At 37.0% G+C, this 14,490-nt stretch overlaps 1 protein-coding gene across 1 annotated transcript in view; it reads right to left on the reverse strand.

Moving 5' to 3' along the window:
* Positions 1-1,478: 1,478 nt before the first annotated feature.
* The window catches only part of LOC102805399 (neuronal acetylcholine receptor subunit alpha-9-like), a 29,665-nt gene continuing 16,653 nt past the window's right edge, over positions 1,479-14,490 (reverse strand). Inside the window, exons 2-8 of the mRNA XM_085500612.1 lie at positions 7,011-7,153; positions 6,556-6,600; positions 6,289-6,398; positions 5,176-5,629; positions 3,599-3,683; positions 3,128-3,313; positions 1,479-2,974 (exon numbers count right to left, since the gene is read on the reverse strand). Of these exons, the coding sequence (XP_085356738.1) occupies positions 2,559-2,974; positions 3,128-3,313; positions 3,599-3,683; positions 5,176-5,629; positions 6,289-6,398; positions 6,556-6,600; positions 7,011-7,153 (1,439 nt within the window). The 3' untranslated portion in view covers positions 1,479-2,558. The remainder of the gene's footprint in view (positions 2,975-3,127; positions 3,314-3,598; positions 3,684-5,175; positions 5,630-6,288; positions 6,399-6,555; positions 6,601-7,010; positions 7,154-14,490) is intronic.

Below are 14,490 nucleotides of genomic sequence, written 5' to 3' on the forward strand. Positions count from 1 at the left end.
AAATACAACAACTTGAAATTATTCAGACACACACACACACAAATAATGGGTGACGAATTTGCTGCTTCAGCGCACTCCAAGGACCGCGTCATTTTAGTAAAGTCGTGTGATGTCAGGCTAAAATAATGTATAATTAGATGGTGTCCTATGTCCGCCGTGTTAAGGATATACTGAACATACCGTAGTTCCCATTCATTCCATCACAGTAACAGAGGACAATTACCAGACATTCCTCAATGCTAACAAGAACACGTTTACTAATTCACTATAATTCATTATGTAACAAAGGTTCGATGACTTTTATAGCATATTCCATTCGAAAGTATGAACATGGTCTCCTCCCCTGTTATGGAATTCATGCAGAATTGAATTGACTTTACATTGTCCAATGGTATTCGCACTGGGTCGTTGCCCTATATTAATGATGTATTTTCAAAACATGTGCATTGACAGTTCCAAAATGCAGCTATTGTGACATCTTGTCCGTTTGAGCCTTTTGTCATAGTTCCTATGCTTAAGACATCTTCTCATTCCTCACTTTGTGGTTTGGTATTGAAAAAGTATTTTGTTATTATTGCTGGATTCAACCGTTTATAATATCGCGCAACTTGTTTCTTGTTTTCATCATCAGTTATGTACCTGCACAACTCGTAATCCAATTCATGTATATATCAGTATTTAGATACAGTATATGGGGAGGCAAGATGGTCACTTCGTTCTTGACGACATCTTATCAGATATTTTACGTGATTTTAGCCACCCAGTTATCATCCATGAATAGGTTTTAATGAACAAAAGTAAAAAAAGCATGAACCTGTGGTGACATCGATTCAGTGCCAATCATATGTTGGAATTTGACACGCTTGTTAGCCGCTACTTGCAAGACTCAACGTAAGCCTGCACCGATGGCGGCCAGACATGGTGTTCCTAAAATTGAAAAGTTAGTTAGTGTCATAATAGTTATCAACGAATGTTTGAGACAATTGCTCGAAATAATGTAGTGATGTTTTTACAATTCATGCTAAAACCCAAATTAAATTTGTGTGTGACATTAATTTGAGTGTATATTCTGTTTACTTGCATTTTGTGACCATTCTGTCGTTGATTTTAGCAATTCTGGCAAGCCATTCTCAAATAAAAAAATCTGATTGTCGCCGAGATTAGAATAGAAATTATAAGTAGGTGGAATGTTGACAAAAAACATTTAATTTAATAGTTGTATTTTGGATATGTGTGTGACCTCATCCTTACAGCAAATGGCGATCCAATGTGGAATCTAGTGGTATTGATCATATAGCAACCGTGTAATCGACAATCAGCAGTTAACAGCCCACGAGTTTAAGATTGTTAGAGGTCGAAGGTCAACCAGATATAAAAGTAACATAAAAGAATAAACTGTTCAGGTGAGGTGTGCACAACTAACAAGTGAAGTGACCTAAATCACTTCCGTGAAAATAATCGACCATGAGGGCACAAAATATAATTAAATAAATTGTTCTAATTATTTATTAAAACAAATAAATGTAAAATCACTATCATTGTTCATAAAAGTCTTATAAGGGTCTTTATCCATACCGTTACAAATGTTCGTAATACTACACAGCGTAGACTTCATCAATTCTTGTTTTTTTTTACTCACATATAATTTTGCATACCAGAATTAATAACATCACATGTTTGTTTAACAATCAACGTTATGCATGTATGAACTGCGAAGTTTGTTTTTTTTTAGAACAGACACATGGTGGTTTGAAATGTTTATATAACTGCGTCTTTCTTCAACTGTTCGTCCTCTGTCCATTTAGTAGTTATTTCTTGACTTGGCCCAGATTCATTTGCACCCCACGTCGTCGTTCATGTGTATAATCAAATGTAAACTATGTGCTTAAACGATATTAACAATTCCAACCTGACTAGTTTAGTTTGATTCTCAAGGAAGCCTATTAAATCATTCCAATGACACAACAGAATAATTACTAAATACGCTTGTCGTTATTTTACTTTGTGTTTACTTGTTTCTTTGTCCGAATCGAACGTCTTCACAAGTGATTAACCATATGACGTAATGTCTAGTGACGTCAGTTTTTAAAGGATCTATTAAACTATTTTTAACATGAATTAACATATTGATAATTAACTAAGAACAACTTTTTGTCCCAAATGTTGTTACATGTCTTTAATGTGATTACTCTAAGTACCGCATTATGCTCTTCAGATGTTGAATTGGATTTATGTTTAAGTATTTTGCAAATAAATGTATCATACAAAAAACCTAAATGACGATAAAGAAATGAAAATGTTTGAGTTCCAATATGTGGCTACATTTTAATGAACAAACAAACAAACCTGCCCATTTGTATGGGTTGCATCAAAAGTAATGTTGAGTAATTGGTACATTATAATAACGAAATCTTCGACTAATATTTGCTCGGCTGTTCAACCACCTTGAAGAATGTTTCGGTTATATGCACTCTGATTTTTTTGTTGCACCTTTAGCACCGCTAAGTTCTGTTCCCAGCCCGGTCCCAATAGCAGGCAATCGGCTCTCAGCATGGTAGTTAGAAGTTGTTTTTGCTGGAAGCGTCTATTTGTAAAAACAGATACATAATCTCAAGCAGGACAAGCCCAACAAACGCCAATAGAAAAAATCGGTTGAGAATCATGGCGAACTTCCTCCATTCCTTCCGTACTTTATCTTCTTTCTGTTCTTCCATTGATTTCACAACCAAATAATTGAGATTGCTGCTTATGTCATCCAGTATTTGTACGCATGTGCCGTCCATAGATCCCTGACTAGTTGAGGCCGTGTTCTGTAAAACACTCGAGAAATCACGAGTCGACCGAACTTTTCTGTTGGTCCCATTTTTAAGCTCGAAACATTCGTTATCCAGCAGACGACTGCAGCCTTCGTCATTGAGCGTGCGCAGTGACACGTTTGTCTTAAAGATCTGACTGTGTCGTCGCTCACTCTCCCCTGTGTAAAACATAAAAATTATGCATGAAAAGGGAATAATTAAACTTTTTTTCAAAACAAATGAGAACCAAAATATTTATCAAAATAGTTAACACATTGTGCAGCATGCATGTAACAATGTGGCTCCACATATACGACTTAGTTTGTCCTTACTTTTTTTAGTGACTTGTAAAACTTCGTTCTTCATACAGAGGAGTCTCGCTAAATATTTCAACACAACTGTTCTCATCCACTGCGGGATCGGACGACATTCGGGACCACGATACCAATATGTCAGCACTATCACGTTCATACCCGTAAAGACAGCCACCAGAATCATCGTCAAGATGTTTACCAACGCTGTATAAAAAGGATTAAACACTTTTACGACGAAACAAAAATCACATTCTTAATTTCATCTGATTCCTAGTATTACTGTAATATTTGCCGCCATTCATGCATAGACTCGTATTTAACTCTCTTGAGTAACACGTTCTACATTCCTCGCTTCCGGCATCATGTTGAATCCCAGATTTGACCTTAGCTATGTCATGCGATGTAGAAAAAGTGATATAAGAACCGGAAACATGATTATTGATTATAAAGCATCGATCACAAAAAAGATGTAAACAAGTTGATTCTCACCTAACATAGAAACACCAGCTGCCGCAGAGGGCGTCATAAAAGCCATTGCATTACATATCAATATTATAGTAACGCTCAGTCCCACCTAGCAAGATTAAAGATATTCTGTTAGAATGTCGTAGTCCGTTGCTAAAACAACGTTTTTGGGAAATTAACTTTATTATTAACGACGAATGACCACTCAACAAAACATTTGTTTCCTTGGACAACGTTGCTTTCATCTATTATTGCACGCCATTTTGTCTCACACAAGTGTCGCTGGAGGGCGCGACTTGTAGGATAGGACAATTTAAAGCAACGAGTTGTGGTACATGTGAAAAATTGTAAAGCTGCTTGTAATAAGCTAACCAACTCATAATATGTCATTTGCAGGTATCGTACACACGTGATATTCAGTCTGATGACGTCAGCAAGCTCGTTCTAAGTCCAAGTGTGTTACCATTGTCTCGTGCCTCTTGTATTGTCAGCAACGTTTGAAGCATTTAGCAATCAAAGTAATATGCGCAATATAATATATGCATTTGTAAGTTATCCGCGCCAGGTATTTTTTGACTATAGAGTATTTTACCGAGTATGTGTTTTGATCATGATTGAGTTAGGGGTCGTCAAATCAACTAATCGTATGTAGGAATTTCTGTTGAGTTGGCGATGGAAGATGGACCCATATCGCAACAGTCATGTTTGAAGCGAATAAAATTCCAATAATATTAGTCTGAGATGCACACTAGATTATACTTTAATGTAGAATGAGACTACTTTCAATTTGCCACTGCGACATTTTTGACAAATTTTACTCAAAATGAACATTCTATAATTTTTAGAATTCATAGCTGTATCTAATTATTTTAAGAGTTCTATCAACGGCCATGTATTTAAAATAATCAATACATCGCATAGTCTAATATTTCACGGAACGATAACATTGGTCACAAAACAGATTTCATGACAATTTAAAAAAATCAATGCAGCAAATCCACTAATCATCTATCGATATGAAAATTAATGTAGATCCTTATCTATGATAATTCTGACATCAATATGATCAATCAAATAAGTACTAATTAGCGGACACTTGGAATTGGAATTTGGAATAATTTACACATTCCACAGTTATGGCTATCCAAAAAGTGAACGCAAACAACATATTCTGATAAAAGACACAGACATATACATATTCAAAGAAAAATGATTGTAATAATTTAAACGATTAGTGGAGAAGCGCGTCAGGTTTTGATCAGTATACCTTGCAAACATTCAGATTTGATTTTTTTTTTTAAATTACCCAAGATTCAAAGGTTTTTCAATCACATTTCGTCGACAATACAACTGTCGTGTAATAAAAGTATTTTACACGCGTTGTATACGTCACATGGGGCCCATATCAACACGACAACACGTCGCGACGACCCTCGCCCATTAATCTGTGTCAAGCGACGTCACAGTTTGCAGTAACATTATGATATAATTATCATAAACTGTGACGAACAATATGGCGGATTTATGACGTAAACGGACAAAGATATCACGTGACACCGGGAGCCGCAAATGAACACAGACAACTTCTCTGCAGGAATCACCTTTTCTCCTGAGTCCGGCGGGAGACAGAATCCGAAGAGAGTGAGAAGAAAGATCAGAGTACACGGAATAACAAGGTTCATTAAATAGAAGAAGGATACACGATAGAGATGTAGTTCGGCCACGATGAAGTAAACAGGTCCGAAGAACTCGAACTTCTCGTTGACGTAGATGTGCATGTTTCTTAACCCCCAATCACGTGACAATTGGTTGATGTTTTGGTAGTCTGGGACGCTGTACTCGTCGTTCATCAATTTCAAATCCAAGTAATCCATCCCGAGAAGACCCGCTGGAATTCGCATCCCGAACTCCTGGGTGCACATTTGTTCGTCAACCGGGAAAAAGAATAAATCCAACGAACAGAACGTGTTTAGAGTGACCGAGGCGTACCACAAAACACTGCCGTCATTGAATATCGTGAGAAGTGTATCCACCATAAAATGCTCTTTGTCGGCGCTGTTGAAATAAAATGTTCAATATAAGATTCTAATATACAATGTTTTTTTACTCGCCATCATGTAAAGTTCCAAGGTCCTACAATGGCGCGTGATTTACATAGTGCTCAATGTAGCAGTGTTTAGGTATCAAGGACAAGTGCGCCACCAGCACTTGCACAAAGATGTTTTGTTTACGTGAACAGTGCGCCACCAACATCAGTATAAACCTTTCGCTGGTTCCCGAATCCCGACGTCCCTTTCGAATGGCAAGTGGGACGCAGGTAACTGATAATCGCCATATTGTTCCACTATGCCGGGATTCCGGCCCAAAGTCACGTGACTAAGTGACGTAATTTGAAAACATTCTTATATTCGTTTTCTGTAAACAAGTCTTCATTACGCCATTCCCATACATTCTGCCTGTTTCTGGCATTTCTCACTGTTTCTGTGCCAATTTATAACAAAAGAAACAGTTTTATATTCGCCCAAGTGTACAAGGAGACTACTAGTAGGCTCACGAGCCTATGAGCTGACGTCAGGGAACCAAGGGAAATAGAACCAGCAAAGATAAAAGTGACGGACCAATCAGAATGCCGGAACCGTTACTAGTTACCGGCCTCTTGTGGCTTGGTACGCCATGACACTTGAGAGGCGGGAACCAGCCATTTTAAACCTCACCTGTTTCGGAGCACAATAGGGGGCGTCCATACTGTTGAGCTGCTCAGTCTTAACACTTGTAATCCTCCATATTCAGATGAATTCCAGTTAAGATAGTCATCGTGCCAGGTCTATAAAGAATTACAAATATTTGGCTTTAGTTTATTTTAATGCTATTCAATTCATTATGCCGGATTTATTTTTACCAGCTCCTGAACATGTTTCTGAAACCCTCAAATAAAAAAAACGGCATGTGAAATTTATTAAAAGACAATGCTGTTAACCTACCATGTGCACTGTGGCTACCGTTGTGAGGATTTGACGAATTTCATCCTGTAAAGGTAGAGATAAATTTGAAGTACGAATATGAACTTTTGTGTAAATGGAAAATTCATGTGAGATAATCATACCAACTCAACCAGAGACAACTCACACAAGCTGTACGTGCGCTTTGCGTGTTCTAGTGTGTCGTGCTACTCCCATAATCAGCTTTCGGAGACATATTTCGAATACCAATATGATTAGTGAGAATCACCAGAAAGCATGTAATCAGCTTTCAGTTTTACAGACAGCCACATATTCCTAATTTATATTATGAAATCGACGTTTGAATTGAACTTCTTATGAACCCGGTTAAACTATCAAGGAATTGATGTTGTTGTTCTGTTTCACAAATCGTTAGTACGCCATACAATTCAACATATGATCCACTGAACTGAGTTTATCAATGCGCAATTACTCACCAAAGCTACAATCTGGGTTGGAGTGTATCGTAACTTGACGACAACTGGGTCAGATTCGTTGATAACAGGACGAAAGGATGGATCGAAACTACCTCCAAACAACTTATCCTTTAACGCTTTCTTGTATTCCATAGATGTTTTTTCTATGAAAGAATGATATATTACATTATTGTTATTACCTGCACAGAACTCATATTCGCCATACCTTTCCAATAATACGTCACAATCCTGCCAGAAAAATGGACTCATAAGTGGCAGCCTAGGTTGCACACGGCTTGGCAAGGTGGTGAAGACAATGCTTGGTACAATTTGAGAGGACTAACACAATGGCTTTTCCCGATGGAGCTCCCTTAAGGTAGAGTTTACCTGACAGGTATTTTAATTCGTTAATTAGGAAACCAAAATGACCTCCTTTGTCCACAAAACTATATATTTTCGCAAAGCTTATTGTATGAATTTTAAAATGTTGTTAGTATTTCATCGCCAGAAATGGATGGTCAAGATGGCCGCCAATACCTAATTTGCATATCGTTTTCATTGAACTTGAGTTGGTATTGTTCGCCTATACAATTGCACTGGAGTGCCGTGAATAAGACGAAAAACCGGCAAAATGTGTACTTGCTTTGTTTAATTCCACTTATGTTCACTCTGAAATAGACACTTAATGACTTTGTCATTCACACTCAAGAGAGACTGCACTAAAATCATGCAACGTTGATTGCCATATTTACCGTAAAAAATCCAATAGGATTCACAATTTTTCACAACAGTGTACATAGCGTATATGCTGTTACAGTCAAATAGTGCAGTTTTGACAACGATAAAATCAGTTGACAGCGAGCGAAAGTTGATCGTGTGCGCTCGGTTTAAGAAAGTTAAAAACAAAAAGGTCACACAATCGATGACCTTTCAGATCATGAACGCATTATTAGCAGCCAAAATAACGCCAACATTTGGAAGGTTTTTACCTGATCGCCAGCAGCGCTGCTCTCCAGTTTAATCCAATTAATGACAGGAAGTAAACTAAGTGCGGTAATTTACCGCTATTTTTCCGTTATAGCCAGATAAACATTATTGAAAAAAATATCGAATGTTTTGGCTACTACAGCCATATTGCTTGTCTCATAGTCGATGTCAAAGGTCATATTTGTCGTGTTAAATAGCCGTAGTCTGTGTCCTTTGAAATTACGTGAATGTTTCGTCTTCACTTCGAATCCTTTCATTGAGTTGATGGGGTCTATTGTGTCGCCTATTGTCCTCCTAATGAGAGTGCCATCCCGTAATTTGAATATCCAAAGTATTATTCCACTGACTCGTGTTGTTGGATGGCTTGTTGGGATCAGCCAACAGAAACAACTCTACATTGCCTACTTTCCTTGTGGCTGCAATATGGTACATGTTGTCACGACCTAGTAAACTGGTATACTGGGAGATTCCTTGGTTATATGCACAATGTTATGCAGTTGAACAAAGAAAACAATTAGGAAAAACAGCTTGGGTTACGAAAACAAAGAACCACACATAATAACAAAGGACTGGGCTGGACCCTTGAAAACAATGGATTAAGTTCTTAATTCACACCTTCTTGGCTCTTGCATCTAATTAAAGGCAGAACCCCCTGAGTCAACAGGAAATCAGTAGAATACACCCCAAGCTGACAGGAAATGACTTATGGACACTGTAGTTTGAAATGTGCACAAAAATGTGCTTTTTTGGTCAAAAGTGATTTTAAAAAAATACCTTCTAAACCATGCTTTTGTTTCCTGTCAAAATTGGTTTATGGGTACATCTGTTTAATATGAAGAAAGTGCAGTCTTGAAAACTGTCTGCCAGTTGTCAATTTTGCAGGGCAGCAGCTCAAATTTCACTATTTCAAGTTTATGCATAAATTAACACCCATGCTAGTTGTTCAACGAAAAACACTGCCCGACGGCGTTTTGAAGATAAACACATTGTCAATCATTTGTGAAAATTTCAAAACAAAGGGTCAAAGCGTCGAGGAGCTAGGTTTTTTAAAGCGCGGTCGCGCTGCGCATGTTCGACATTTGTGTTGATAAACATTGATTTTCCCACAAACCAATGCGCTCTTCAAATGGAAATCACAAGTATGAGGTTTGACCTGGGCGCGACTTGCATTGACTACCGCCGGTGACTCCTTCGATACCTTCCAATCACATGAAAATTACTTAATTACAGCTTGGAAACGTGTCAGTTCGTACTCGTTGATCTGCGCAACAGTCAAAGTCGCCATCTTTGTTTATATGAGACCCATATATCTCGACTACCGCGCTTTAAAGTTCTGGGATGTGCACTAAAAAGAAGCTGAGATAATTACTAATTTGCATAACAATTCACTCATTAAGAAGTTTGCTAATGCTCATAATTAAAATGGCTGTAACAGTTCCAAATTTAAATGTATTATCGTTTTGTTAATAGTTAAATACAGTGCATAATATGGAGATCCCGTCATTTTTTTTTGCCATGTTTCTTTTTTATTATCTATGTACATCTTTGCTAAATCTTGCTTAGCATTCAAAAGAGAGAATGTTTGCACCTGTTATCTATATTTTAAAATCGTTTTTTGAGTATGTTCCACTATTCACAATTCTACAAAATTTTAACAGTCTATAGCCAAGACTGTTTGGATAATAAAAAGCAAAAAAAAATGTCCTTCCCAAGTGCCCACGAACCTGCATCTCTATCTAAAATAAAGTTTTCAAGCACACTTTTAGCATCATGAATCAACTAATTCCAGTGAAGATAGCACGTGATATCAGTTAGGATGTTACAATATTTGTGCGTTATATGTGATATTCAACATTTCCTGCCATATCAGTCAACGAGTGTTATATCTAGAGTTGGATCTACTTTTTAATAATACGTTTTTACCCATTGTGTTTTGATTAATGTTTTACTAAGTTATCTGGAAAACAAACTTTTTCAGGGGAACTCTTATGTTGTCATGGTCTCAGCTCAGGATTTACTTTGGACAAATGTAACTTTGTATTGCTTATGATCATGTTGTATTTTGTGTGCGGCTTATGTACTGCTTGTGAATAAAGTAGTTGTGGGACAATTTTACTCAACAAAGCATACTGTCAGGAATCCAAAGTTTAATTTATTTCCAAGTATTACGCCCTCCCTGTTAGGCTTATAAGCTTTTAAATGCATACATGATTTACATAGAAAGGGGAATACTTTGTGACTTGTTATAGGTGGAGAAATAAAGAAATACTTAATACATATATTGCATGCACGAATTGTTACATTCTTCGCAAGGGGAGCAGCCTGATTGGACGACAAAGAATTTACCTGGGGTGAGATTTGTCTCCAAATACTATGGTACCGAAGACTTGATTCCCGAAAATCAGAATGAATTTGAGGTTAATAAACTTTGGTGAATTTGGTTAGCCGGGTCAACAAACTCGGTTTTGCATTTCTGTCATTTTGCATAACATTCCTGTCGCACCTGATGTGGTAGTTTCTCGCAATTCTTCTGGTTTCGACCAATTAGAAATGAGCAGTGTAAACAAAGGGGTGTCATCTTGATTTACATATGGTCCACAATAAATTGAACAAGAAAGCGTGCCTTGGTTGGCGTGTTGGACGATCAACCAGAAGTACGGTATAACACAGATAACGTCACCATTGAACTCCGGATTGAGAATTCACTCTCTGGTCGTCCTGGTGTCAGCTATAGTACTGTACAGCGTCCTCGTGATGTGAGCCACCCCTGGAAACCAAGCCGTCTGAAGTTTGTCGCCACGTTTGTTGCTGCAGTTCGACATCGTTACGTCCGGTATAGTACATCTGCCTTACACGCACAAACAGCCAGGTTTCAGTTTCCCCATGCCTTACCTGCATATTTCGACCGCGGTTACGTTTATCGGAACCGTCTAAAATATTTAAGCAATGCAGTAATATTTATTTAGCCGATTTTGTGAAGCTATTTGTGTATTTACTGTCAAACTTTTGTTTGCTCTTTGTATTAAAGTGTGCGTCCGCACATTGCAGTTAATTCAAATTTGGCGTCATTTAGTGCTGTGCGTGAATGATGAATGTGTTCGTTCCCTTATTTATAAATTCTCTATGGTTCTTAGATGTCCAATTGTTATTGGCCTGAGATCATTGTCGTCTTGTAACGATAACCATCTTAATGATTTCCAATGCCTTTATGGCCCGTGAAAAGAACCCACAACAAGTGTGATCTATATAGTTTAAGTTATACGAATCACTGTTTGGCATTCCCATTCGCTTTGTATGAATTATTTCAGATTTAATACAAATATATATATATATATATAGACCTCTTGACACTCCCATTGGTACTACCAAGTCTGAAGACAGGTAGTTCATGCTTGATAACAAAAGGATACTTACAACCCGCATCATACGCAACCACATCTTTGACGCATATGCGCGAAAGTGGGAAAGATTAACGATGATTCAGATTAGAAAATGCGGTTAAGGGGCCACAGGCTCCAAATGACCCGACAGCTATTTTTTATGACAGCTATTTTTTATTTTTTATGACTTTAATAATTATGTATTAAAATTATGTCTCAAAGTTTGTCAACACATTTTATCCGATCATCACATGATCTTTAGACTAACCACAATAAATGTACGAGGACAAAGATCTGCGATAGCGCCATACACTATAATTTGATGTGGGCCTTACATGTATGTGTAGTGTCTTAATGTTATATATATTGTGGTTCATGAATATGCATGAGCTGATATGTAAATATGTATAACTGTTGTATAGCATGCACCCATCCACCAACTCACACACTCACGAAATGTCTCGAGTTCAAAACAAATTTCGTTTCGTCAATATCGATAATGATCACACGTGTTCTTCACTATAAAATGATCAACACTGATACATTTGCAGAAAAGATGTTGTCCATGAATTTTGAGTTTTGCTCTCTTCAGCCATTGATAGTTAACCCTGGATCCAAAAAAATAACGCAGGGTCGAAAGTTATTGTGTTATGAGGTTTGAATACCTCAGAATCTAACGCAGCTAAACAGTAGGAACAAACATGTATTGTCATAATTACTCATAGATAAATTCTGTTATTTCAATTATTATTTTTTTACTAGTCAGAAACATATTTGAGATTTATAGCGGCACACCTTCACACGGCTTAAATGATGCTGATGAGGTCAAAATGTCAAACAGAATCCAACATTAAAAATGTGCATAGTTTTCGGACACTGCGTTTTAATATGCATACTAGTAGTCATATACTACGAGCTCGACTAGCGCGTAATGGAGGTCGATGTGACCTCGTACTAGTTTGCATACTTTGCAATATTTGCGATAACATCATTATTATTATACATCTTTTTGTTTCCCACTCGTTTCGAATCGTCTATGTCATTTACAGTGACTTACATTGAAATATAACATCTCGAAATGGCTGCGTTCTGTGATTCCACTTCTGTATAGTGTTTGTATGTGACATAACACATGTAGAAATATAATCTCAAATTTACAATATTGATTAACGAATTGGGTTGCAAAAATCAGTATTGACCTTGAATTTGTTCAACTCATGCTTATTTCAAATCAGTTGATACGCCGACAGTTAATGACATTGAAAGCATTATCATGTACCTAGCAAAATACACTATGTTTTTTATCCATGCATTGCGGCAATACAAGTGATCGGATTTATCGAAGGGTTTGAACCATAAACAACAAAAAATCAGGTTCATCAGAGGTTAAAATATTCTAATAAAATTTAAACTAGATGCAATCACAATTATAACAGCTGTTGACAATATTTAAATAATTATTCTTTATTACGACTTAATACACTATTTAACATTGAAATCCAATCCAGCAGTCGCATAATCTCGTATACTTTAGCACTACTTAGTAAACCATTGCACTACACTATGTCAATATATGTCATCAATCTGCAAATTTCATGAATATCAAAAAATGTGTCTGGTTGGCTAAAGTTTTAAAATATTCACATACCCGGAAATTGCAATTTGCAGAACCGTTTTTGTATTATGACTTCATTGTAACAAAATATTCGTAATCAGGTCAGAAAATTGTTCTAGAAAAAATATTTACCAACTTTTCCTCAAAAATGCCTAATCCTTTCACAGTTTGTGGAAAATTGTCCTAGTCTGCTAGACAACAGTCAACAAAATTGGTGATGAACTGGACATTTCGGGTTCCCTGGTTGCTTAGCTATGTGACTTGAAGGATTTCTTTTGAAGTGTGTGTTTTAACATCGTATTTTAAACCCACACATAGCAGCGACTTGTTGAATAGATTTAACATTACTATGAGTAACACAAAGAAATATAAAACATCTAGTTCAACTGTATTGTCAATGTTCATTAATAAGTTAAATTTCCATTTTGGTGAACGAATATAAAAATGTTGAATGTATATTAATCTACTTAAAACAAATTATGCAGAACTTCTGCATATAGATTCGAGGATATTAGTGTAACTAATGCATATTATTATACATCTGTCACCGTAACGCCATAAGTTACAGCTTGCCATATTTTTGCGGTATTTTACGGAGTATTTCCATCCTATCCTATAAGGAAATGCGAATTCCAAATATAGAATGATTGCACGCGTAAGCGTTCTCTTATAATAACAATAAATATGGCTGCCACCAGAGTTTGACCGCATTCCATACAAAGACAATCGCTGATTCTGCTCTAAACTTTTTGGATTTCGGCATTCCCATGATGTATCCTTGGATGGAAAAGATGTATAAGAATAAGGTTATTACGAGGATACCTCAAAGTTTGCACTCGGGCAGTACGCGTCGCATCTACCTTCTCTGCTCGATACTTTCGTCGCTGTACTGTTTTCGTGCATACAGGTATCCTCGTAATAACCACATATAATTCCACTACAGCCCACAGGGAGTGTGACTCTACAACGCCATTTGTCTTATCACTGATTGCTTCTACGATATCATTGTAAAGTGATGGGTTCTACCACAATTGCATGTAATTAGGTGAATGCGTGCGTGTGTGGGCGGGTCTCATCGGACATCAAGAACAGATTGCATGCTCCGTTATCCAACAAATCTCTAAACAGTATAAAAACAACTGACCCTACTATCAAATATTATTATCACACTATCACGCTTTTCATGGGAAAGATTAGAGTAATGCGTCCTTGGTCGATATCGGCAATGCAATAGGAGTTTGTCAGTACGGTATTAATTGGGATGATTTACTTCGTTTTTATTAGTGTCGACTGTTCTTGCCGGCTAATTGTCTGAATGTAGTTGCATTTTCAGATGACCTAAATGTGGGATTATCAATACATGATAGTGGTGTGGCAGTCTTTACCTATAGTGTCTACTGTATCTGAAGATGTTATCACTGTCACATTATGACATTAATATATTCCTACAACTGTGTCACAACTGGAACATCCTTTTATAACATTTCCATTGATAGTCAAATTGTGTACACACGACTAT

Source organism: Saccoglossus kowalevskii, chromosome 6 (genome assembly GCF_978046115.1).
Source record: "Saccoglossus kowalevskii chromosome 6, keSacKowa6.1, whole genome shotgun sequence".
NCBI classification, from domain to species: Eukaryota; Metazoa; Hemichordata; class Enteropneusta; family Harrimaniidae; genus Saccoglossus; species Saccoglossus kowalevskii.